General features: G+C 34.3%; 1 protein-coding gene across 7 annotated transcripts in view; it reads left to right on the forward strand.

Annotated features, from left to right (window-relative positions):
• LOC135220010 (uncharacterized) overlaps positions 1-25,186 on the forward strand; it is a 397,255-nt gene that overhangs the window by 203,330 nt on the left and 168,739 nt on the right. Inside the window, exon 1 of one of the 7 annotated variants that reach the window (XM_064257298.1) lies at positions 18,044-18,217. The exons of 5 other annotated variants lie outside the window; for them this stretch is intronic. In XM_064257298.1, coding sequence (XP_064113368.1) covers positions 18,124-18,217 — 94 coding nt within the window. In that variant the 5' untranslated portion in view covers positions 18,044-18,123. Of the gene's footprint in view, positions 1-18,043; positions 18,218-25,186 lie in introns of those variants that run through there. One more of the 7 variants, XM_064257305.1, reaches the window with a different exon arrangement.

Here is a 25,186-nt window from a genome sequence, read left to right on the forward strand (position 1 = left end):
TTCCAGGAAAATTTTTAAATTTATTTCCCCCCGCAGATTTATGGGAAGGTTTAATAGTTACCTTATGGTTTCCAACAGAGACTTATTCAGAATTTAGTGAGGTATATTCCAACTTATTTCCTTTCCTCAGAAAGTTAATTCCAGATTTATGAGGTATATTCTGCTTCTTTCCTTAGAAATTTAATTACAGATATATGAGGTATATTCCGCTTATTTCCATAAGAAATTGATTCCATATATATGAGGTATGTTCCTCATATTTCCTTAGAAAATTAATTCCAACAGTATTCATGTAGATTTTTTTACTTTGTTATATTTATACTATTTGTATGTGAAGAACTTCTATTATGTTAGGGTTTGTGATCAAGATTAGTACGGTAAACAGTATTCGTTTTAATTAACGGACTACTCAACTTATCTTGGGACTCGTTAGTTACTAACTTATCTTGTGATATCCGCTTTCCGATAAACGTCGATCATATCTTAAGTTTTAGTTGATAGAAATAGGGCTCCTTTTAGCCTGTTTTTAATTATAAAGGGATAGCATAATTTCGAGAAAAGTTCATGAAATTTGTATCAGTGCGAGGTCCAGTGGGACGGTTTTGTGATGCCCTGGTGTAGCCAAGACCTAAAAGGAAAAGAAAAACACGACCAGAAAGTAATGTAAAAGCTTGGCTGCAGAGGACAAGGCTTAACAAATGTTATTGTTGCATGATGTGAAAGACTTAACAAATGTTATTGCTGCATGATGTGAAAGACTTAACAAATGTTATTGTTGCATGATGTGAAAGACTTAACAAATGTTATTGTTGCGTGATGTGAAAGATTTAACAAATGTTATTGTTGCGTGATGTGAAAGACTTAACAAATGTTATTGTTGCGTGATGCGAAAGACATAACAAATGTTATTGTTGCATGATGTGAAAAATTTAACAAATGTTATTGTTGCATGATGTGAAAGATTTAACAAATGTTATTGTTGCATGATGTGAAAGACTTAACAAATTTTATTGTTGCATGATGTGAAAGACTTAACAAATGTTATTGTTGCATGATGTGAAAAATTTAACAAATGTTATTGTTGCATGATGCGAAAGTCTTAACAAATGTTATTGTTGCATGATGTGAAAGATTTAACAAATGTTATTGTTGCATGATGTGAAAGACTTAACAAATGTTATTGTTGCATGATGTGAAAGATTTAACAAATGTTATTGTTGCGTGATGTGAAAGACTTAACAAATGTTATTGTTGCATGATGTGAAAGATTTAACAAATGTTATTGTTGCATGATGTGAAAGATTTAACAAATGTTATTGTTGCATGAAGGGGAAAGTTTAACAAAGTTATTGTTGCAATTATGTGGAAAAAAAAGACTTAACAAATGTTATTGTTGCATGATGTGAAAGATTTAACCAAATTATTGTTTGCGTTGAGTGAAAAGACTTAACATGTTCTTTATTGTGCATGATGTGAAAGATTTAACAAATGTTATTGTTTGCTGATGTGAAAGACTTTAACAAATGTTATTGTTGCATGAGTGAAAGATTAACAACTGTTAAATTGTTGCATGATGTGAAAGATTTAACAAATGTTATTGTTGCATGATGTGAAAGATTTAACAAATGTTAGTGTTGCATTGATAGGGAAAAGATTTAACAAAATGTTAATTGTTGCGTTGATTGTGCAAGACTTTTAACAAATTGTTATTGTTGCCTTTATGAGTTGAAAGGGACTTTAACAAAAATGTTTATTGTTGCATGGATGTGAAAAGATTAACAAAGTTATTGTTGCATGATGTGAAAGATTTAACAAATGTTATTGTTGCATGATGTGAAAGACTTAACAAATGTTATTGTTGCATGATGCGAAAGATTTAACAGATGTTATTGTTGCATGATGTGAAAGACTTAACAAATGTTATTGTTGCATGACGCAAAAGACTTAACAAATATTATTGTTGCATGATGTGAAAGACTTAACAAATGTTATTGTTGCATGACACGAAAGACGTAACAAATATTATTGTTGCGTGATGTGAAAGATTTAACAAATGTTATTGTCGCATGATGTGAAAGACTTAACAAATGTTATTGTTGCATGACACGAAAGACGTAACAAATATTATTGTTGCGTGATGCGAAAGATTTAACAAATGTTATTGTTGCATGATGTGAAAGACTTAACAAATGTTATTGTTGCATGACACAAAAGACCTAACAAATGTTATTGTTGCATGACACGAAAGACTTAACAAATATTATTGTTGCGTGATGTGAAAGATTTAACAAATGTTATTGTTGCATGATGCGAAAGATTTAACAAATGTTATTGTTGCATGATGTGAAAGACTTAACAATGTTATTGTTTGTCATGACACAAAAGACCTAACAAATGTTTTTATTGTTGCAATATGACACGAAAGAAGACTTTAACAACAAATGTTATTGTTGCATGATGTGGAAAGACTTAACCAAATTGTTTATTGTTGCATGATGTGGAAAGACTTTAAAACAAATGTTAATTGTTGCATGAACGTGAAAGACTTAACAAATGTTATTGTTGCATGAGGGTGTAAAAAGACGTAACAAATGTTTATTGTTTGGCAATGACACAAAGACCAACCTAACAATGTATTTATTGTTGGCATGACAAGAACGAAAGACTTAACTTAACAAATATTATTGTTGCATGATGTTGAAAGACTTTGATAACAAATGTTATTGTTGCATGACGTGAAAGACTTAACAAATTTATTCTTGGTTGCATGGTATGAAAGACTTAACAATGTTATTGTTCATGATGTGAAAGACTTTAACAAATGTTTTGTTGCATGACGTGAAAGAAACTTAACAAATGTTATTGTTGCATGACGTGACAAGACTAACAAATTGTTCTTGTTGCATGATGTGAAAGACGTAACAAACGTTATTGTTGCATGACGTGAAAGACTTTACACAAATGTTTATTTGTTGCATGATTGAAAGATTTAACAATGTTATTGTTGCATGATGCAAAAGACTTAACAAAGTGTTATTGTTGCATGACACGAAAGACTTAACAATGTTATTGTTGCATGATGTGGAAAGACTTAACAAACGATTTTTTGGTTGCATGACGTGAAACGACTTAACAAATTTGTTATTGGTTGCATGATTGTGAAAAGACTTTAACAAATGTTATTGTTGCATGACGTGTGAAAAGACTTAACCAAATGTTATTGTTGCATTGAACGTGAAAGACTTAACAAATGTTCATTGTTTGCATGCACCTTTAGCTGAAAGACTTTAACAAATGTTTATTGTTGCATGACGTGAAAGACTTAAACAAGCGTTAAATTGTTGCATTGACGCAAAGACTTACCAAAAGTTATTTCTTGAAGCAAATTTGATTGTTGAAAGATTTAACAAAGGTTATTGTATGCATGATGCCAAAGACTTAACCAAATGTTTATTGTTGCATGATACAAAAGACTTAACAAAAAAATGGGTTTTATTGTTGCAGAAAAACGTGAAATACTTAACAAATGTTATTGTTTGCATGATTGTGAACAAAGACTTAACAAATGTTATTGTTGCAAGACACAAAGAAAAGACATAACAAATGTTATGTTGCATGATGTGAAAATTTTAACAAATGTTTATTGTTGCATGAATGTGAAAGATTTAACAAAATGTTATTGTTGCATGATGTGAAAGACTGTAACGAAATTGTTAAATTATTGTTGCATGATGTGAAAGACTTAACAATGTTATTGTTGCATGATTGTGAAAGATTTAACAAATTTTATGTTGCATGATGTGAAAGAACTTAACAAATGTTATTGTTGCCTTTCATGTTATAGTGAAATTGACTTTAACAAATGTTATTGTTGCATGACGTGAAAGACTTAACACAAATGTTATTGTTGCATGATGTGAAAGATTTAAACAAATTTTATTTGTTGCTTTTTTTTGCATGACACAAAAGACTTAACAAATGTTATTGTTGCATGACACAAAAGACTTAACAAATGTTATTGTTGCATGACACAAAAGACTTAACAAATGTTATTGTTGCATGACGTGAAAGACTTAACAAATGTTATTGTTGCATGATGTGAAAGACTTAACAAAATGCTATTGTTGCATGACGTCGAATAAAGACTTCACAAAATGTTATTGTTGCATGATGTGAAAGACTTAACAAATGTTATTGTTGCATGATGTGCGGAAAGACTTAACATATGTTATTGTTGCATGACGTGAAAGACTTAACAAATGTTATTGTTGCATGATGTGAAAGACTTAACAAATGTTATTGTTGCATGATGCAAAAGACTTAACAAACGTTATTGTTGCATGATGCAAAAGACTTAACAAATGTTATTGTTGCATGACGTGAAAGACTTAACAAATGTTATTGTTGCATGACGTGAAAGACTTAACAAATGTTATTGTTGCATGATGTGAAAGACTTAACAAATGTTATTGTTGCATGACGTGAAAGACTTAACAAATGTTATTGTTGCATGATGTGAAAGACTTAACAAATGTTATTGTTGCATGACGTGAAAGACTTAACAAATGTTATTGTTGCATGACGTGAAAGACTTAACAAATGTTATTGTTGCATGACACAAAAGACTTAACAAATGTTATTGTTGCATGATGTGAAAGACTTAACAAATGTTATTGTTGCATGACACAAAAGACTTAACAAATGTTATTGTTGCATGAGGTGAAAGACTTAACAAATGTTATTGTTGCATGAGGTGAAAGACTTAACAAATGTTATTGTTGCATGACGTGAAAGACTTAACAAATGTTATTGTTGCATGATGTGAAAGACTTAACAAATGTTATTGTTGCATGACGTGAAAGACTTAACAAATGTTATTGTACAAATGTTATTGTTGCATGACACGAAAGATTTAACAAATGTTATTGTACAAATGTTATTGTTGCATGACACGAAAGACTTAACAAATGTTATTGTTGCATTTCACGAAAGACTTAACAAATGTTATTGTTGCATGATGTGAAAGACTTAACAAATGTTATTGTTGCATGACACGAAAGACTTAACAAATGTTATTGTTGCATGACGTGAAAGATTTAACAAATGTTATTGTTGCATGACGTGAAAGACTTAACAAATGTTATTGTTGTACGACACGAAAGACTTAACAAATGTTATTGTTGCATGACACAAAAGACTTAACAAATGTTATTGTTGCATGATGTGAAAGACTTAACAAATGTTATTGTTGCATGACACAAAAGACTTAACAAATGTTATTGTTGCATGATGTGAAAGACTTAACAAATGTTATTGTTGTATGGTGTGAAAGACTTAACAAGTGTTATTGTTGCATGATGTGAAAGACTTAACAAATGTTATTGTTGCATGGTGTGAAAGACTTAACAAATGTTATTGTTGCATGATGTGAAAGACTTAACAAATGTTATTGTTGCATGACACAAAAGACTTAACAAATGTTATTGTTGCATGACACGAAAGACTTAACAAATGTTATTGTTGCATGATGTGAAAGACTTAACAAATGTTATTGTTGTATGGTGTGAAAGATTTAACAAGTGTTATTGTTGCATGATGTGAAAGACTTAACAAATGTTATTGTTGCATGACACAAAAGACCTAACAAATGTTATTGTTGCATGGTGTGAAAGACTTAACAAATGTTATTGTTGCATGATGTGAAAGACTTAACAAATGTTATTGTTGCATGGTGTGAAAGACTTAACAAATGTTATTGTTGCATGACACGAAAGACTTAACAAATGTTATTGTTGCATGATGTGAAAGACTTAACAAATGTTATTGTTGCGTGATGCGAAAGATTTAACAAATGTTAGTTGCATGACGGGAAAGATTTTACCAATGTGAGCATGACAGACAAAAGACCTAACAAATGTTATTGTTGCATGACGTGAAAGACTTAACAAATGTTATTGTTGCATGACACAAAAGACCTAACAAATGTTATTGTTGCATGATGTGAAAGATTTAACAAATGTTATTGTTGCATGATGCGAAAGACTTAACAAATGTTATTGTTGCATGACGTGAAGAACTTAAAACAAATTTTATTGTTGCATACCGCGAAAGCTTAACAAATGTTATTGGTGCATGCAGAACGTGAAAGACTTACACAATGTTATTGTTTGCATGACGGCGAAAGACTTAACAAAATGTTATTGTTGCATACCGAAAGACTTAACAAATGTTATTGTTTGCATGACACAAAAGACGTTAACAAAATGTTATTGTTGCAGGATGTGGAAATGACTTAACAAATTGTTATTGTTTGCTGACGTGAAAGACCCTTAACAAATGTTATTGTTGCAATGAACGGAGCGAAACAAAAAGACTTAAACAAATGTTATTGTTTGCATGACCGTGAAAGACTTATAAACAATGGTTTATTTTGCATGACGTGAAGGAATTAAACAAATGTTATGTTTTTTTTTTTTTTTTGTTCATACACGAAAGACTAACAAATGTTATTGTTGCATGACACAAAAGACTTAACAAATGTTATTGTTGCATGACACAAAAGACTTAACAAATGTTATTGTTGCATGACACAAGACTTAACAAATGTTATTGTTAGCATGATGTGAAAGACTTAACAAATTTTTTATTGTTGGCATACACTAAAGACTTAACAAATGTATATTGTTGCATGACACAAAAGACCCTAACAAAATGGTTTTATTGTTTGCATGGTGTGAAAGACTTAACAAATGTTTTATTTGTTTGCATGATGTGAAAGAACTTAGAACAAATGTTATTTTGTTGCAATGGTGTGAAAGAAAACTTTAACCGAATGTTATTGTTGCATGACACGAAAAGACTTAACAAATGTTATTGTTGCCATGATGTGAAAGACTTAACAAATGTTATTGTTTGCATGACACAAAAGACCTAACAATGTTATTGGTTGCATGACGTTGAAAGGACTTAACAAAAGTGTTTTATTGTTGCCATGGACCACAAAAGACCTAACCCAAATGTTGATTGGTTGCATGACGTTGAAAGACTTAACAAATGTTATTGTTGCATGACACTAAAAGACCTAACAAAGTGGTTATTGTTGCATGATGTGAAAGATTTAAACAAATGTTTATTGTTGCATTGATGCCGTAAACGACGTTAACAAATGTTTAATTGTTGCATGAACGTTGAAAGACTTACAAATGTTTATTGGTTTGCAATGACGCGAAAGACTTAACAGAATGTTATTGTTGCATGACGTGGAAAGACTTAACAAATGTTTTATTGTTTGCATGAACGCGAAACGACTTAACAAAATGTTATTGGTTGCATACACGAAAGACTTTAACAAATGTTATTGTTGCCGTACACGAAAGACTTAACAAATGTTTTATTGTTGCATGATGTGAAAGACTTACAAATGTTATTGTTGACATGACCGTGAAAGACTTTAACAAATGTTATTGTTGCATGACGCGAAAGACTTAACAACAAATGTTTTATTGTTGCATGACGTGAAAGCACTTTAACAAATGTTATTGTTTGCAATGACGTGAAAGAAATTGAACAAATGTTATTGTTTTGCATGACACCCGAATAAAACTTACAAAATGTTAGTTGTTGCATGGTCACAAAGGACTTAACAAAATGTTTATTGTTGCATTACAAACAAAAGACTTAACAAATGTTATTGGTTGCATGGAACCACGAAACGAACTTAACAAATGTTTTATTTGTTTGCATGATGTTGAAAGACTTAACAAATGTTATTGTTGCATGACACTAAAGACTTAACAAATGTTATTGTTGCATGACGTGAAAGACTTAACAAATGTTATTGTTGCATGACGTGAAAGACTTAACAAATGTTATTGTTGTACGACACGAAAGACTTAACAAATGTTATTGTTGCGTGATGTGAAAGACTTAACAAATGTTATTGTTGCATGACACAAAAGACTTAACAAATGTTATTGTTGCATGATGTGAAAGACTTAACAAATATTATTGTTGCATGGTGTGAAAGACTTAACAAATGTTATTGTTGCATGGTGTGAAAGACTTAACAAATGTTATTGTTGCATGATGTGAAAGACTTAACAAATGTTATTGTTGCATGGTGTGAAAGACTTAACAAATGTTATTGTTGCATGATGTGAAAGACTTAACAAATGTTATTGTTGCATTGTGTGAAAGACTTAACAAATGTTATTGTTGCATGGTGTGAAAGACTTAACAAATGTTATTGTTGCATGATGTGAAAGACTTAACAAATGTTATTGTTGCATGGTGTGAAAGACTTAACAAATGTTATTGTTGCATGATGTGAAAGACTTAACAAATGTTATTGTTGCATGATGTGAAAGACTTAACAAATGTTATTGTTGCATGATGTGAAAGACTTAACAAATGTTATTGTTGCATGGTATGAAAGACTTAACAAATGTTATTGTTACATGATGTGAAAGACTTAACAAATGTTATTGTTGCATGACATGAAAGACTTAACAAATGTTATTGTTGCATGACGCGGACTGAGAATGTTGGGAGAAAAGTAATGCCTAAAAGCGCTTTTTGTTTTATTTATCAATTTTGATTTTCATGTAAAGATTCATAAGCTATTCATGTATTGAATTAATCTCCAATCAGCATATATAGTAGTCTAGCCATAATCGAATCTTCATTTAAATAAATGAGTGAAGAAGTCTGTAGAGATAAACTTTGATATAACCATCTGGTTTTTTTATTCAGTACATGAGGGAAGCAAGTATGAACTAGTTAGACAACACTAAAAAAAATCTATCGTAATGTTATGCATTGTTGGCAAACGGTAGAAGAAAGGAACTGTAATATCTAAGTGGTTTGTGATATGAGCTTTAGGTAGATTTTTGATGGAACTGGAAATAAACACCCTGAAACTGATTGCCGTTAAGGGTATCTTTGGTTATCTTTACTCTGCTAATATGAAACAGAACCGACAACAGAAATCTTTTTCCACAGCCCAAGCTTCCATTCTTCAAAATTTAGTTATATTTGAAGACGTTAGAGTTTATTTACGAAATTCAATACTTAACTGTGATTAATGCAAATGCTACCATACCCTTTAATAATGAGTCATTTCTTATTTATCACACCACCATTTAAAGCGCCTCATTGGCGTGGTCAGCATGGTCTTGGCCTGCCACCTCGGTGGCCGCGAGTTCGATTTCGGGCATTCCACTGAAGGGAGAGAGATGTGTGTTTCTGGTGACAGAAGTTCACTCTCGACGTGTTGCTGTCATGTTTGGTCTCCTTGTCCCTTTAGAGGCCGCCTCTAAAGTGCCGTCAGTGCACCTCATGCGGTGCAATGTAGGCACTTCTTAACGCTCTTTGCAGCGTCCCTTCAGCCCCCCAGCTGCAACCTTTTTCATTCTTTTTACTGTACCTCCGTTCACATTATCTTTCTTAGATCTTACTTTCCACCCTCTTTTAACAGTTGTTTCATAGTACAACTGCTTCGAGGTTTTCATCCTGTTCCACCTTTCATACCTTTGATTGTCAATTTCCGTTTCAGCGCTGAATGATCTCGTAGGTCCCAGTGCTTTGCCTTGGGCTTTGCAAAGTTCTATATTTCATTCATATCCATCAGTTATTGTTGCATTTCTGCCAAGAAGCTAGTTGGTGTCAGTGTTGCCTGAATATTGCTTTCTAGACTAGATGCCTTGGTTATCTCGGACGATCCCAACAAAATTCCTCTGGGAGATGTTTAGCTGGTCCACCGGTATAGTGGTTAGTATCGTGGCATGCTATTCAGATGTTGCGGGTTTGCATCTCCCCCAGGACGATGAAAAATCGCTGTCTGTCTATCGTGATTAGTTACTGCTGCAGTGTTGGGTTTGCGGCAGGAGGTTGAAACCAACATTCTTTGGAAGCTTGATGTCAGATCAGTGGCCCTTGTGTGCTCGTTCCATGTGAATAGGTTATCTACTGAACTAATAATGATAATGATGATGTTACTGTGATTTTGGCCTAAATTCTACATTTAATTCAGTTTCAATCGTCAGTAGACAAATCCTCTTTGCGTAGGGAACCTGTATTATCCAGGCTTTTAGAGTTATTACTTGCTGTTTGTCGCGCACACACCATCATCCTTCGATGAGTCAGATAATTTCTTTACTCCTTTTGAGTGCGAAACTGCCGAACTGCTTTTCTTTCTATTTTATAAAGGATCGTCATGAACCAAAAGGCTGCTGAAATACTGCCGTTTTTTTTAGTTTAACTATTTGTACTTCACCTATACAACAGTCTGAAAATGCCCGTCTTCATGTTTCTGTACTCTTCCTATACAGCAGTCTGAAAATGAAGACTGTACTTTACCTACACAGACAACAATCTGAAAATTCCCGTCATCACGTTGCTGCACTTTACCTATACAGACAGCAATCTGAAAATGCCCGTCTTCACATTGCTGTGCTTTACCTGTACAGCAGTCTGAAAATGCCTGTCTTCATGCCGCTGTCCCATAGTTGGGTTTGCATTAATCATGGGTGTTTGCAGCGTCTCTTCAGCCCCTAGCTGCAACCTCTTTCATTCCTTTTACTATACCTCCGTTCATATTTTCTCTCTTCCATCTTACTTTTCACGAGAGAACACTATTGACTGTCAGATCTCGTACAGATTTTCCACCCCATCCTCCCTTCAGGTGGACGGGACTCTACTAAATGAGTCTGAGGCTTCTAATCTTAAGTTCTAAGTGTAACTTTTGACTTGTATCTACTTCAAGAAACATCTACTGTAGGTCGTAGCAAATGCTGCACTAAAATCACATCTTTACAGCAGTGATAAAGTCATTGCAACCTGTTTCATGTCATTTGTGCCTCCTTTATCAGAATGCTGTTCTCTGGTGTGGATGTCTGCTTCTGCCAGAGATATATCTCTGTTTAGATAAGAGTGATATCTCTGTTTAGATAAGAGTGATATCTCTGTTTAGATAAGAGTGATATCTCTGTTTAGATAAGAGTGGTGTGTTGAGGATGGCTGACGAGGAGGGAGTGAAGGGGGCTTGGGAGTGACTTGTTACGAGGGAGAAGATCAAGAGGGAGACAGAGAATGAGATGGCGAGATAAAGTGAAGGAAGAAGATATGGAGAGAGGAGGTTTGGTGGAGGATGATGATGCCTCTGATAGGAGGAGGAGGAGGAGGAGGCGGCGCATCAGCCAACCGACCCCTTCATGTAGGGATAACGGTGGGAAAGAAGAGTAGAAGAGAAAAGAGTGGTGTGAGGTGGTAGGTTTCTGTTTGCTGATATTATCAGTTATTAATTGGACCATCGTCGTTTAGTCTCTTGCTTGTCACTTTTTCATAAGTTTTATTGTAATAGAGATCTCTTACATTCACAATTGATTGCTGATCCCTTTTCCTGCCCAGAGCAATTAGATTCGCTGGACAGTTTTAGAGGCCCTTTGTCCCACACACTGTTGGTCTGTGGAACTCTCCCCCTGAGGATGTTGTGTAATTGGAACTTCGAAAGTTCAAGTGAGGATACAATGTATTAATACCCTCATACTATTCTCCTTGGATTTCAATACATTTTTATCTATTTATTAATTTGATCTATTTCCCTCTGCCTCCTTTTAAATCTTAATGAAGACCAAATTCTTTGGAAGCTTCAATTTTAAGTCAGTGGCCCCTTTGGTGGGCTTGGCCCATGTGAATAGGGCTCATCTGAAAAATGATTAAATAATAATAATTTTATTCCTATGCCACCGGCCTCTGTTAGAATAGCCTCTTATCTCATTAGTTGATGAGCAACAACAAGCGTGATCGGTACGGTCTTGGCTTGCCACCTCGGTGACCGCGAGTTCGATTCTCGGGCATTCCACTGAGGGGTTAGAGAATTGTGTATTTCTGGTGATAGAAGTTCACTCTTGACGTGGTTCGGAAGTCACGTAAAGCCCTTGGTCCCGTTGCTGAATGACCGTACTGGTTTCATGCAACGTAAAAATCTCGTACAAACAAACAAACAAACCAGGTGATCAAAAGGGAATGATATGATTCAAAGTTCCTGATCTGGAAGAGGTGAAACACGTAACTTCTGTCATATTCCCTTAAGTTTTTGAGGTGGTTATGCATGGGATTAGCGAGTGGTATTTAGGAAAACCTTTGTTACTCTGTTTCAATTTGTATTTTTATGAGACCAAAAAAAAAAAAAAAAGAGAGAGAGAGAGAAGAGAGAGAGAGAGAGAGAGAGAGAGAGAGAGAGAGAGAGAGAGAGAGAGAGAGAGCTTTGTTATCGTTTTAATGTTTGCCAAAGGTTAGCAGGTATTCTGACGTTAAAACTAATTTCACCATAATGCGTCCTAGCTTTTGTTTACTTTTATTGGCTCGGAGATCGTAGTTCAAATGAATATACTTACAGTTATAGAGGTATATGTGTAATAACTTTAATTACATGCTGGCTTCACGACAACAAATAATCAATGGTTTTACTACAGGATTTAACCAAAATTATCTGTAGTTGCTAATATCTGTGAGTATCATGTTTCTCCACACGTACGCAGCAGTTTCTCCCTCGTCTCGAAGTCGCTTATCGGCCATTTCTTGATAACTCACACTCCTTATAGGCGCCTGAAAGTCTGGTGGCAAGAGCCTACTGTATAGCTACACACGTAGATGGTGCGAATGTGACTATATTTAATTATATCAAACATGAACCTTAAAACCAGCCCTGACTGCTTAAATGAAGACGTCAGGATTATTCGCAATGTAGCACAAACTTCGATGCTCACCCGGACGCAAAGATAAATAAAAGTAAACAAAACTTACATGCAGTTTTCGACCATATCTGACGAGTTAAATTTGACCGAATGTCGAATTTTTTTTATATATTTTTTTTATATGCAATTATTTCAGAAATAAGAAAAGCTACAACTTTCAAATATTTTTCGTTTTATTCTACATGAAATTGCGCACATTTTCATATATAAAACTCTATGAAATGCCTAATATGAAACGGAGCAAATATTCCGAGAATGGGACGTACACATTTCGGAGATTTGTGGCGGAGAATCCGCGCGCGGAGGGAAGGAAAGTTTTTTTTTTTTAATTCACCATCAATTTAAATATTGTGCTAGAGACTTCGAATTTGTTTCAAGATGAAGATAAATGACTGAATATTACTAGAATGTAAGAGGTTTAGCTTACAATTGCGTTTTTCGACCATTTCGGTAGAGTCAAAGTTGACCGAACGTGTTTTTTTTTTTCTATTTATCGTGATTTATATGCAAATATTTCAAAAATGAGAAAAGCTACAACCTTCAATTATTTGTTGTTGTATTCTACATGAAATTGTGCACATTTTCATATATAAAACTTTATGTAACGGCTAATTTAAAATGGTGCAAACATTACCACAATCGTACGTATGATTTTTTCGGAAGAGTTACTGCGCGGACGTAAAGAAAATGTTATTTTTTCATAAATTCACCATAAATCGAAATATTGTGCTAGAGACTTCCAATTTGTTGCAAAATGAAGGTAAATGCTTGAATATTACTAGAATATAAGCGTTTTAGCTTACAATTGCTTTTGTTTTTTCCGAACGACCATTGTTTCGGTAGAGTCCAAAAAGTTGACCGAAGGTTGAAAATTTGTCACTTATCATTTTTTATATGAAAATATTTCAAAATTGATAAAAGCTACAACCATGGGTTATTTTTAGTTGTATTGTGCATGAAATTGCGCACATTTCCATATATAAAACTTTATGTAACGGCTAATTTAAAATGGTGCAAACATTACCACAATCGCATGTATGATTTTTTTCGGAAGAGTTACCGCGCGGACGTAAGGAAAAAGTTTTTTCATAAATTCACCATAAATCGAAATATTGTGCTAGAGACTTCCAATTTGTTGCAAAATTAAGGTAAATGATTGAATATTACTAAAATATAAGAGATTTAGCTTACAATTTCGTTTTTCGACCATTTCGGTAGAGTCAAAGTTGACCGAAGGTTGAAATTTTGGCACTTATCATTATTTATATGAAAATATCTCAAAACTGATAAAAGCTACAATCATGAGTATTTTTTTTTGTTGTGTTTTACATAAAAATGCGCACATTTTCATATATAAAACTTTATGTAACGGCTAATTTAAAATGGTACAAAAATTATGTCAAAGTGACGAAATAATTTCCGAGATGTGTCACAGATACTTTTTAGTGCAGCAAGAAAGAAATTCGCGCTTGCGCGCCTGCGTAACGATTGTAAACAAAACAACACCTTGATCCGTGAACTCCCAGCATCCCCCAAGGCGCGTGATTCAAGAGTTTTCGGCTGGTAGGCCTAAAAGTATTTTTCCACAAATTTTTAAAAAAACTTTTGTATGTCGACGTAAAATACGTCCAGTCGGCACCCGAGAGACAAAAAATGTCGACGTAAAATACGTCCAGTCGGCGTTTAAGGGTTAAATGAAGATGTCAGGATTATTCGCAATGTAGCAAAATCTTCGATGCTCACTCGGACGCAAAGATAAATAAAAGTAAACAAAACCTTTACATGCAGAGTACATGCTAAGCTTTGTCACCATTGAAATAAATGAGAGTAGTACTATAGCGTCTAAAGTTAAAACGATAACAAAGCTCTTTTTTTTTCATTATCTCACAAATATACAAATTGAAACAGAGCAACTTAGGTTTCAGCAAACTTAATCAGAAAAGGTGACTGTGGGTTGTAGACCAATCCGCTAGATGATGGATATTTTTGGGACGTATAAATTAGGTTTGTATCTGATTAATTATTGATAATGAAACTAGGAAGGAGACCGTATGTCAAGTACTGACTCATTAGGTTTAGATAAAAAGTCTGAACTTACTGCCGTGACACTAAGAAAAGTCAGTTGAGCGTCTTAAGACTAATATTATTAGGTTCTGAAGATTATCCAGCTAAGGCATTGTTTGTTTGTTATCTTTTATTAGAGAAAATATACAATATTTTACAATTTTAACAGGAATACACGCAGAATTTATCAAATTATAGGGATAAAGGTGGGAAGAAGAAGATACTTAGATTTACTAGAATTTAACCAAAAATCTATCTGGTACATTTTACAAATAATCTATGCATTTTAATGTTAATATTTTTCTGTAGTTATCCTTATAAGATTTTATCATTTTATAATATTTTTATCATCCTTGATTTTTATAAAATAACCTTATACCATCGTTTTCATCTTTTATTCCTGCTTTTTGGGAGAGCCATGCAGATCCCGACTATATTCACAACTCAAAATTACAGCAATGTGCTTCAAAAACAGTTCAGTAATGAGCCAAGAACCCACCTTGACAAACTTTCAATGACATCACGGGGGTTTATGCAGCCAGTGTGCCTTACGTGATGTAGTGTAGTAGGCAAGGTCTTGACTGTAGTACTACTATACGTAGGCGTTACTTTAGGGTTGTCTCCCCCGCCCCATATTTAGCCTTTTACCAGGACCTTGCTTTTTATATTTACTTAGAGCTTAAGTTTCTTATTTCGTGGAACATTTGGAAAATGTCAGCCGTGGTGATCGTCATCCGTTGGGGGGGGGGGGGGGGGGGGGAAGATGCTCTTTAGCACTGGAGATATGAACAGAGTTGCGTAACTTTTTTTTTTTTTCTAACGGTGTAGTACCTTTCACGTAATGAAGTCTAGACTGATTCGTAGAAGTATTTAATGTGATTGTTATTGTGAGTGAAATTTGAATGGAGTGGATAAACAGTGAGCGTTACACTCGATATCACTAATAAAACAGAGAAGAACATTTGCTGAAAGTTTAAAGTATTCGTAAGATCCCTTCACTCTACGTCATGATGTAGTGACTGATCAAGGTTCCAAGAAAAACGAAGGAAATAGGAGAGTTCCAGATTTTGGAAGCAATGTTGATGTAAGGTTGGCTGAACAGGAAAGGAGTACTACATCAGACGAGAAATGAATGGAGCAAATCTTTTTTGCGCTTCATTTGTTGGTGGCATTTTCGAACAATGTGATAAGCTAAAAAGCCATTTCAAATTTGCGAATTTACGAAACGCGAATCATGTAATACAAAGAAATTCATTAGCTTTCTAGTATGCAAATTATTCTCTCCTTCTGACCCTTTTTTCTGTGTACCTGCATAAATGTAGGTCGTTATTAAACTTTTTAATGACATGTTGTCGTAGTCTGCAGACGCAATGAAGTAGGACTCCATTTAGGGTGGCCAGACGTCCTGCTTTAGGAAGGACAGTCCTGTTTTTGAGCATTCTGTCCTCTGTCCTGCTTCACCTTAAGAAGGACGCTAATTTCTCCTGCTTTTTGGGTTTGTCTAAATAAAAATATTAATGCTAAAAATATAAACAAATACATATACAAAAACAGTGAGAACTGATGGGCAAAAGAACCATTTATTTTTTTTTCATGATGCCAATAATTTTATATAGTGGCTGTTGGCACAGTTAGGAACACTAGGCATGGAGCCGCAGTGTACTTGTATCTGTCCAGCCATTTACAAAAGACTTCTAGCCAACAGAAAACTCTTAGAGATGGCAAGGAAAAGGGCAAAATGCAAACATCAGATTGCTAATTCCTTTAGTTTCCGAAATAATGTTAATTTTTTCACCCCAGTTATGTAATAAATTGTTCCATCTTCAATACAATTGAATATTAATCAATTTCAGTTCTTTATTCATACACTATTTGAGATTTAAACACTCAAGTCAAGTTATTTTAATATTATTATTAAATAATATTCTATATATATTATATATATATATATATATATATTCTATATATATATATTATATATATATATATTATATATTATATATATGTATAATATATATGTATATGTATTTTATTATATATTATATTGTATATATATATATATATATTGTATATAATATATATATATATATGTAATTAATATATATTAAATTAATATATATATGTATAAATAAATATTATATATGTATATGTATAATTTAATATTATTATGTATATATATTTATATATATATATGTATATATAAATTTATATATGTATTATTTAATTATAAATATATGTATATATAAATTATATATGTCTATAATATATACATATATAAATATATTATATGTATATGTATATATATTATGTATATGTATATATATATGTTATATATATATTGATATATGTATATATGTATATAATATATATGGTGAATATATATATATCTATATATATAATATATATATATTTTATATATTATATATATATATATATATATATATATATAATATATATATATATATATATATATATATATATATATATGCATTTTATATTTCAACTCCTCAATAATCATGCTTAATTTAGGTTAAATTGGTGTTGGCAAAAAAAAAAAAAAAATGAGTCCTTCTTTTTGGGAATTTGGAAATGGCCACCCTAACTCCATTACTGTAAGCAAGTCAACACGAGACCAAAGTTACGATGGCTCAAATCACAGATCACAAGTTAGAGCATCGTTGTCGCATGGGAATATTGAATTAATCCAATTAAATAACAGATTTTAATAGTTAAGAATAAAACGAAGATGTCAAAAGAGCAAACTACTTGTGTGACCCAATCACTTAAGGCCACGGAAGCGATTCCAGGAATTGACGAAGGACGTTCCAAGCCACAAAAGTTCCGGCCTTAAATGATTCAAGACCTCCGTAGTAAGTCACTCAAGTCTATAAAAAGTGGATGACCGAAGTCAAGGGATGATTACGATAAAGCGTGTCCTTCAGAAACCCCATTTTCTTTGTAGAATTTTTTCTCGTCCTCGAAAATTACAAAGCAATTTACTCAGTGGTTTAGGGCGTGTCCAACTACTCGATTGCAGGCAATCTTTTGAGGCCTTTAAAATATATATGAGTGACAGTTTGCTTTAATATCTAAGAAGCAGTTTTCTCCTGCGATTAGAACTGAATAACGGATGGCCGATACGATAGGATCCTTTGGGTAAAAGTGGATGACCTTATGACCTATAGATGTGAAGGCTAAATGGACAGACTGGTTGGTGGATGTAGCAAATTGCCGTCATGTTACGAGTGCCACAGCGGAAGGTATTTTTTGGTAGTTGGGTCTTCGACCTCCTAGAAGAAGGACCATGAAGCCACCAGGTTCGCTGGTGCTGGTATTCCCAGCCTTGGTCTTCTGTTTTCTGATGGAGACTTCAGCTGCCGTAGCCCAAGATATCGAAGGTGAATATTTCCTACTTATATCCGTTAAACAGGTCGAGAGGTTTGAATTTTGACTTCTCAAAGGATTGTGATTTGAGACACTAAACAGGTGATAACTTATTTTTTATGCTTTTAATAATTTCCATTTTTTTCATTTTTATTTTTAATCATAGACCACCACAGAAAGAGTAGTACGCGATAAGGCACCTCTGGCCACCTTGAGAATGGGAAAATTTTAGGCCTACTGGGATGAGAAGCATGAGACGAGAATGGGAAAATTTAGACCTACTGGGATATAAAAGACTAAACAAGAAGGGGAAAATTTAGACCTACTGGGATATAAAAGAAAAAAAATGAAACAAGGGGAAAATTTAGACCTACTGGGATATATAAGAAAAAAAAAAACGAAACAAGAAGGGGAAAATTTAGACCTACTGGGATATAAAAGAAAAAAAAAACGAAACAAGAAGGGGAAAATTTAGACCTACTGGGATATAAAAGAAAAAAAAAAAACGAAACAAGAAGGGGAAAATTTAGACCTACTGGGCTAAAAAAACCATGGGACGTGAAGGGGAAAATTGAGACCTACTGGGATGAGAACCATGAGACGAGAAGGGGAAAATTTAGACATACTGGGATGAGAATCATGAGACGAGAATGGGTAAATTTAGACATACTGGGATGAGAATCATGAGACGAGAAGGGGAAAATTTAGACCTACTGGGATGAGAACCATGAGATGAGAAGGGGAAAATTTAGACCTACTGGGATGAGAACCATGAGACGAGAAGGGGAAAATTTAGACCTACTGGGATGAGAACCATGAGACGAGAAGGGGAAATTTAGACCTAACTGGGATGAGAACCATGAGAAATGAGAAGGGGAAAATTTAGAACCTACTGGGATGAGAAACCATGAGACGAAAAGGGGAAAATTTAGACCTACTGGGATGAGAACCATGAGATGAGAAGGGGAAAATTTAGACCTACTGGGATGAGAACCATGAGACGAGAAGGGGAAAATTTAGACCTACTGGGATGAGAATCATGAGATGAGAAGGGGAAAATTTAGACATACTGGGATGAGAATCATGAGACGAGAATGGGTAAATTTAGACCTACTGGGATGAGAACCATGAGATGAGAAGGGGAAAATTTAGACCTACTGGGATGAGAACCATGAGATGAGAAGGGGAAAATTTAGACCTACTGGGATGAGAACCATGAGACGAGAAGGGGAAAATTTAGACCTACTGGGATGAGAACCATACCTTACCTTACAGACCTTACAGTTCGTTCGGGTTGCCCCAGGTCCCTCAGTGTGAGGCGCCTCTAATGTCTACCAGAGAGTTGCTAGTACATCTTCCGGTATATTTTGCATCTTCCAATCTTGGATGGTCTGGGATGCAGTTTAGATATTTGTCGAGCTTATTCTTAAACACATCTACGCTCACTCCTGATATATTCCTCAGATGAGCTGGCAACGCATTGAATAGACGCTGCATTATCGATGCTGGTGCGTAGTGGATTAATGTCCTGTGTGCTTTCCTTATTTTTCCTGGTATAGTTTTGGGCACTATTAATCTACCTCTGCTTGCTCTTTCTGATATTTTTAGTTCCATGATATTTTCTGTTATTCCTTCTATCTGTTTCCATGCCTGAATTATCATGTAGCGTTCTCTTCTCCTTTCTAGACTATATAATTTTAAGGATTGTAGTCTTTCCCAGTAGTCTAGGTCCTTAACTTCTTCTATTCTAGCTGTAAAGGACCTTTGTACACTCTCTATTTGTGCAATATCCTTTTGATAGTGTGGGTACCATATCATATTGCAATATTCAAGTGGACTACGAACATATGTTTTATAAAGCATAATCATGTGTTCAGCTTTTCTTGTTTTGAAGTGCCGTAACAACATTCCCATTTTTGCTTTACATTTTGCCAACAGAATTGCTATTTGATTATTGCATAACATGTTCCTATTCATCATCACACCAAGGTCTTTAACTGCTTCCTTATTTGTGATTGTCTCATTATTAGGTCCCCTATATGCATATAGCTTTCCTTCTCTGTCTCCATAATTTATTGATTCAAATTTATCAGAGTTAAATACCATCCTATTTACCTCTGCCCAATCATATACTTTGTTAAGGTCTCTTTGTAGAGCGTTCCTATCTTCATCACAAGTAATTTCTCTACTTATTCTTGTGTCATCAGCAAAACTACTCACTACCGAATCCTTAACATTACTGTCTATGTCTTCAATCATAATAACAAACAATATTGCAGCTAGCACCGTACCTTGTGGCACACCGGATATTACCTTGGTTTCATCCGATTTCTCATCGTTTGCAATAACTATCTGTTTTCTGTTGTGTAAAAATTCTTTTAACCATCTTCCTACTTTATCTACGATATTGTGTTTTCTAATTTTCTTTGCTAATATATTATGGTCTACTTTGTCAAAAGCTTTTGCAAAGTCTAGATAAACCACATCTGTTTCATTTCCGCTTTTCATATTTTTGAATATGTTCTCACGGTGGACTAACAGTTGGGTTTGTGTACTTTTTCCGGGTACGAAACCGTGTTGTCCTATATTAAACAAATTATTTTTTATTAAATGTTTCATAATATTTTTCTTCATTACCCTTTCATACACTTTCATAATATGTGATGTTAGACTCCAGGCCTATAAATTACTTGCCTCTAGTCTGATCCACTTTTGAAAGTAGGGGTGATATATGCTAATTTTGTGCTCAATCATAAATCTTGCCTGTATCTACACTTTGTCTTAATAATATTGCAAGTGGCTTTGCGATAGAATGAACTACTTTCTTTAACAAAATAGCAGGGACTCCATCCGGCCCTGCAGCAGCTCCATTTTTAATTTCATTAATTGCCTGCACAATATCAGCTTCATTAATTTCTATGTCAGCTAAATATTCACTATTTTCTTCCCTTACTTCTATATCATTATCTTCATTATCTATTCTAGGGGTGAATTCTCTCTTATATCGTTCTGCCAGTATGTTACAAATTTCCTTTTTTTCATTCGTTAATCTCCCTTCAATTCTCAGAGGGCCTATTTCTATTCTTCTTTTATTCATCTTCTTCGCATATGAGTATAATAGTTTGGGGTTTTGCTTGATATTTAATAGGGTTTTTTCTTCCAAGTCCCGTTTTTTCATTTTCTTTTGATTGTATAATCTTTTGTTCTGCATTTTCTATCTTACTTTTTAGTTCTATAACTTTCCATGCATTTTTTTTTTCTTTTGCAAGACCTTTTTTCCACTTTCTGATTTTCTGGAACAAGATCCTTCTGTCTCTTGGTATGCATGAATGATGTTTACTTTTCTTCTTCGGTATATATTTTTCCACTATTTTCTCCAATATTTTATATAATATCTCCGTATTTACCCTTATGTCATCACTTACGAAAATGTTATCCCAATCTTTGTTTAATTCTTCATTAATTTCTGACCATTTATATTTTTACTGTAGAAGTTGTATTTTCCATATCCTTCCCACTTTTTCATTTCTTGCTTATCTCTATTTTCACTTGCTTTGGAATGAACTGTTAATTCTATGACATTATGGTCTGAAATACTCGCATTATAAACTATTATTTCTTTAACATAATTCATCTCGTTCACAAATACTAGGTCTAAAGTATTTTCCTTTCTTGTTGGCAGGTGATTTATTTGTTGAATGTTGTATTCTAGTAGCATATCTAATAGCTTTTCAAATTGCCTCTTATCTTCTGCACTACTATTACTCTCTTTTTTATATGTATAAGTACAACCACAATCTCCTATTCGTTCTTTCCATTCTACGAAAGGAAAGTTGAAGTCACCAGATAGGAGAATAGTCCAGTCCTTGTGATTTCTACATATATCATCCAATTTTTCAATTATTAAGTCAAACTCTTTAGTATTAGGAGGTCTATATATTACTATGTTCATCAATTTTTCAGATTCAAATTCTACCGCTATTAGTTCACATTCTGAGTTACTATATTTCTCATATATTTTTCCTTGTTCTTTGTCTTTCCCATATATTGCGGTTCCCCCTTGATTCCTATTTTTTCTATCTGATCTATAAGTTTGGAACCCTTTTATTTGATCATCATTCCCAGTCTCTTGGGAATACCAGGTTTCACTTATATTCATTATATCTATTTTCTTTTCATTTTGGGTTAGTTCTTCTAAGTACTCTATTTTTCTTTTTGAGTTACTCGTAACTAAACCCTGCGCATTCATCACTATGATGGTTTGCGTGTTTTCTCTTCATGAGACGAGAAGGGGAAAATTTAGACCTACTGGGATGAGAACCATGAGACGAGAAGGGGAAAATTTAGACCTACTGGGATGAGAACCATGAGACGAGAAGGGGAAAATTTAGACCTACTGGGATGAGAACCATGAGACGAGAAGGGGAAAATTTAGACCTACTGGGATGAGAACCATGAGACGAGAAGGGGAAAATTTAGACCTACTGGGATAGAACCATGAGATGATAAGGGAAAATTTAGACCTACGATGGATGAACATGAGATGAGAAGGGGAAAATTTAGACATACTGGGATGAGAACCATGAGACGAGAGGGGATAAAAGTTAGACCTACAAAGGGATGAGAAACATGAGAACCAGAGAAGGGGAACGGGGAAAAATTTAGACATACTGGGATGAGAACCATGAGACGAGAAGGGGAAAATTTAGACCTACTGGGATGAGAACCATGAGACGAGAAGGGGAAAATTTAGACATACTGGGATGAGAACCATGAGACGAGAAGGGGAAAATTTAGACCTACTGGGATGAGAACCATGAGACGAGAAGGGGAAAATTTAGACCTACTGGGATGAGAACCATGAGACGAGAAGGGGAAAATTTAGACCTACTGGGATGAGAACCATAGACCTTACCTTACAGACCTTACATCTTGTTCGGGTTGCCCCAGGTCCCTCAGTGTGAGGCACCTCTAATGTCTACCAGAGAGTTGCTAGTACATCTTCCGGTATATTTTGCATCTTCCAATCTTGGATGGTCTGGGATGCAGTTTAGATATTTGTCGAGCTTATTCTTAAACACATCTACGCTCACTCCTGATATATTCCTCAGATGAGCTGGCAACGCATTGAATAGACGCTGCATTATCGATGCTGGTGCGTAGTGGATTAATGTCTGTGTGCTTTCCTTATTTTTCCTGGTATATGTTTTGGGCACTATTAATCTACCTCCTTGCTTGCTCTTTCTGATATTTTTAGTTCCATGATATTTTCTGCTATTCCTTCTATCTGTTTCCATGCCTGAATTATCATGTAGCGTTCTCTTCTCCTTTCTAGACTATATAATTTTAAGAATTGTAGTCTTTCCCAGTAGTCTAGGTCCTTAACTTCTTCTATTCTAGCTGTAAAGGACCTTTGTACACTCTCTATTTGTGCAATATCCTTTTGATAGTGTGGGTACCATATCATATTGCAATATTCAAGTGGACTACAACATATGTTTTATAAAGCATAATCATGTGTTCAGCTTTTCTTGTTTTTGAAGTGCCGTAACAACATTCCCATTTTTGCTTTACATTTTGCCAACAGAGTTGCTATTTGATCATTGCATAACATGTTCCTATTCATCATCACACCAAGGTCTTTAACTGCTTCCTTATTTGTGGAATGGTCTTCATTATTAGGTCCCTTATATGCATATAGCTTTCTTTCTCTGTCTCCATAATTTATTGATTCAAATTTATCAGAGTTAAATACCATCCTATTTACCTCTGCCCAATCATATACTTTGTTAAGGTCTCTTTGTAGAGCGTTCCTATCTTCGTCACAAGTAATTTCTCTACTTATTCTTGTGTCATCTGCGAAACTACTCACTACCGAATCCTTCACATTATTGTCTATGTCTTCAATCATAATAACAAACAGTATTGCAGCTAACACCGTACCTTGCGGCACACCGGATATTACCTTGACTTCATCCGATTTCTCATCGTTTGCAATAACTATCTGTTTTCTGTTGTGTAAAAATTCTTTTAACCATCTTCCTACTTTATCCACGATATTGTGTTTTCTAATTTTCTTCGCTAATATATTATGGTCTACTTTATCAAAAGCTTTTGCAAAGTCTAAATAAACCACATCTGTTTTTCATTTCCGCTTTTCATATTTTTGAATGTTCTCACGGTGGACTAACAGTTGGGTTTGTGTACTTTTTCCGGGTACGAAAAACCATGTTGTCCTTTATTAAACAAATTATTTTTATTAAAATGTTTCATAATATTTTTCTTCATTACCCTTTCATACACTTTCATAATATGTGATGTTAGACTCACAGGCCTATAATTACTTGCCTCTAGTCTTGATCCACTTTTGAAAGTAGGGGTGATATATGCTAATTTGTGCTCATCATAAATCTTGCCTGTATCTACACTTTGTCTTAATAATATTGCAAGTGGCTTTGCGATAGGATGAACTACTTTCTTTAAGGGGGAAAATTTAGGGGAAAATTTAGACCTACTGGGATGAGAACCATGAGACGAGAAGGGGAAAATTTAGACCTACTGGGATGAGAACCATGAGACGAGAAGGGGAAAATTTAGACCTACTGGGATGAGAACCATGAGACGAGAAGGGGAAAATTTAGACATACTGGGATGAGAACCATGAGACGAGAAGGGGAAAACTTAGACCTACTGGGATGAGAACCATGAGACGAGAAGGGGAAAACTTAGACCTACTGGGATGACCAACCTGAGACGAGAAAGGGGAAAATTTAGACCTACTGGGATAAAAACCATGAGACGTGAAGGGGAAAATTTAGACCTACTGGGATAAAAACCATGAGACGTGAAGGGGAAAATTTAGACCTACTGGGATAAAAACCATGAGACGGAAAATTTGGGAAAATTTGGGAGAAAACCTGACTGTAGGGTGAGAACCATGAGACGAGAAGGGGAAAATTTAGACATACATGGGATAGAACCAT

Source organism: Macrobrachium nipponense, chromosome 1 (assembly GCF_015104395.2).
Source record: "Macrobrachium nipponense isolate FS-2020 chromosome 1, ASM1510439v2, whole genome shotgun sequence".
Taxonomy (NCBI): Eukaryota; Metazoa; Arthropoda; class Malacostraca; order Decapoda; family Palaemonidae; genus Macrobrachium; species Macrobrachium nipponense.